This window comes from Dipodomys ordii, unplaced genomic scaffold, assembly GCF_000151885.1.
Source record: "Dipodomys ordii isolate 6190 unplaced genomic scaffold, Dord_2.0 Scaffold166, whole genome shotgun sequence".
NCBI lineage: Eukaryota > Metazoa > Chordata > Mammalia > Rodentia > Heteromyidae > Dipodomys > Dipodomys ordii.
In genome coordinates this window covers 1,387,423-1,388,567 of record NW_012267382.1, presented here as the reverse complement: position 1 = coordinate 1,388,567, position 1,145 = coordinate 1,387,423, and the positions used below count along the sequence as shown (strand labels likewise).

Genomic DNA, 1,145 nt, shown 5'->3' with positions numbered 1-1,145 from the left:
CCAGGACCAGGAAGTGACCATGTGCCAGGACCAGGAAGTGACCATGTGCCCAGGGCCAGGAAGTGACCATGTGCCCAGGACCAGGAAGTGACCATGTGCCAGGACCAGGAAGTGACCATGTGCCAGGACCAGGAAGTGAACATGTGCCAGGACCAGGAAGTGACCATGTGCCAGGACCAGGAAGTGACCACACGGCAGGACCAGGAAGTGACCATGGGCCCAGGGCCAGGAAGTGACCTTGTGCCCAGCCCACACCTGACCCCACAGGGACATAAAGGCCAGGCCAGGAGGCCCCACACCACTCACCTCTCTCTCCACCTGCTCCTCTCACCTCCTCCACCTTCCACCACCACAACCATGAGCTGCTGTGTGCCAGCCTGCTCCTGCTCCTGCTCCAGCTGTGGCTCCTGCGGGAGCTGCAAGGGGAGCTGTGGCTCCTGCGGGGGCTGCAAGGGAGGCTGTGGCTCCTGTGGGGGCTGTCAGTCCAGCTGTTGCAAGCCCTGTTGCTGCCAGTCCAGCTGTTGCAAGCCCTGCTGCTGTCAGTCCAGCTGTTGCAAGCCCTGCTGCTGCCAGTCCGGCTGTTGCAAACCCTGCTGCTGTCAGTCCAGCTGTTGCAAGCCCTGCTGCTGCCAGTCCGGCTGTTGCAAACCCTGCTGCTGCCAGTCCAGCTGTTGCAAGCCCTGCTGCTGTGAGTCCAGCTGTTGCAAACCCTGCTGCTGCCAGTCCAGCTGCTGCAAACCCTGCTGCTGCCAGTCCAGCTGTTGCAAGCCCTGCTGCTGCCAGTCCGGCTGTTGCAAGCCCTGCTGCTGCCAGTCCAGCTGTTGCAAACCCTGCTGCTGCCAGTCCGGCTGTTGCAAACCCTGCTGCTGCGAGTCCAGCTGTTGCAAGCCCTGCTGCTGCCAGTCTAGCTGTTGCAAGCCCTGCTGCTGCCAGTCTGGCTGTTGCAAACCCTGCTGCTCTCAGTCCACCTGTTGCAAGCCCTGCTGCTGCCAGTCCGGCTGTTGCAAACCCTGCTGCTGCCAGTCCGGCTGTTGCAAACCCTGCTGCTGTCAGTCCAGCTGTTGCAAGCCCTGCTGCTGTGAGTCCTGCTGTTGCAAACCCTGCTGCTGTCAGTCCAGCTGTTGCAAGCCCTGCTGCTGTGAGCC

At 62.2% G+C, this 1,145-nt stretch overlaps 1 protein-coding gene across 1 annotated transcript in view; it reads left to right on the top strand.

The window, feature by feature from the left end:
- The first annotated feature begins 93 nt into the window (after positions 1-93).
- The window catches only part of LOC105998591 (keratin-associated protein 5-5), a 1,821-nt gene continuing 769 nt past the window's right edge, over positions 94-1,145 (top strand). The window contains exons 1-2 of the mRNA XM_013033362.1: positions 94-207; positions 484-1,082. Of these exons, the coding sequence (XP_012888816.1) occupies positions 94-207; positions 484-1,082 (713 nt within the window). The remainder of the gene's footprint in view (positions 208-483; positions 1,083-1,145) is intronic.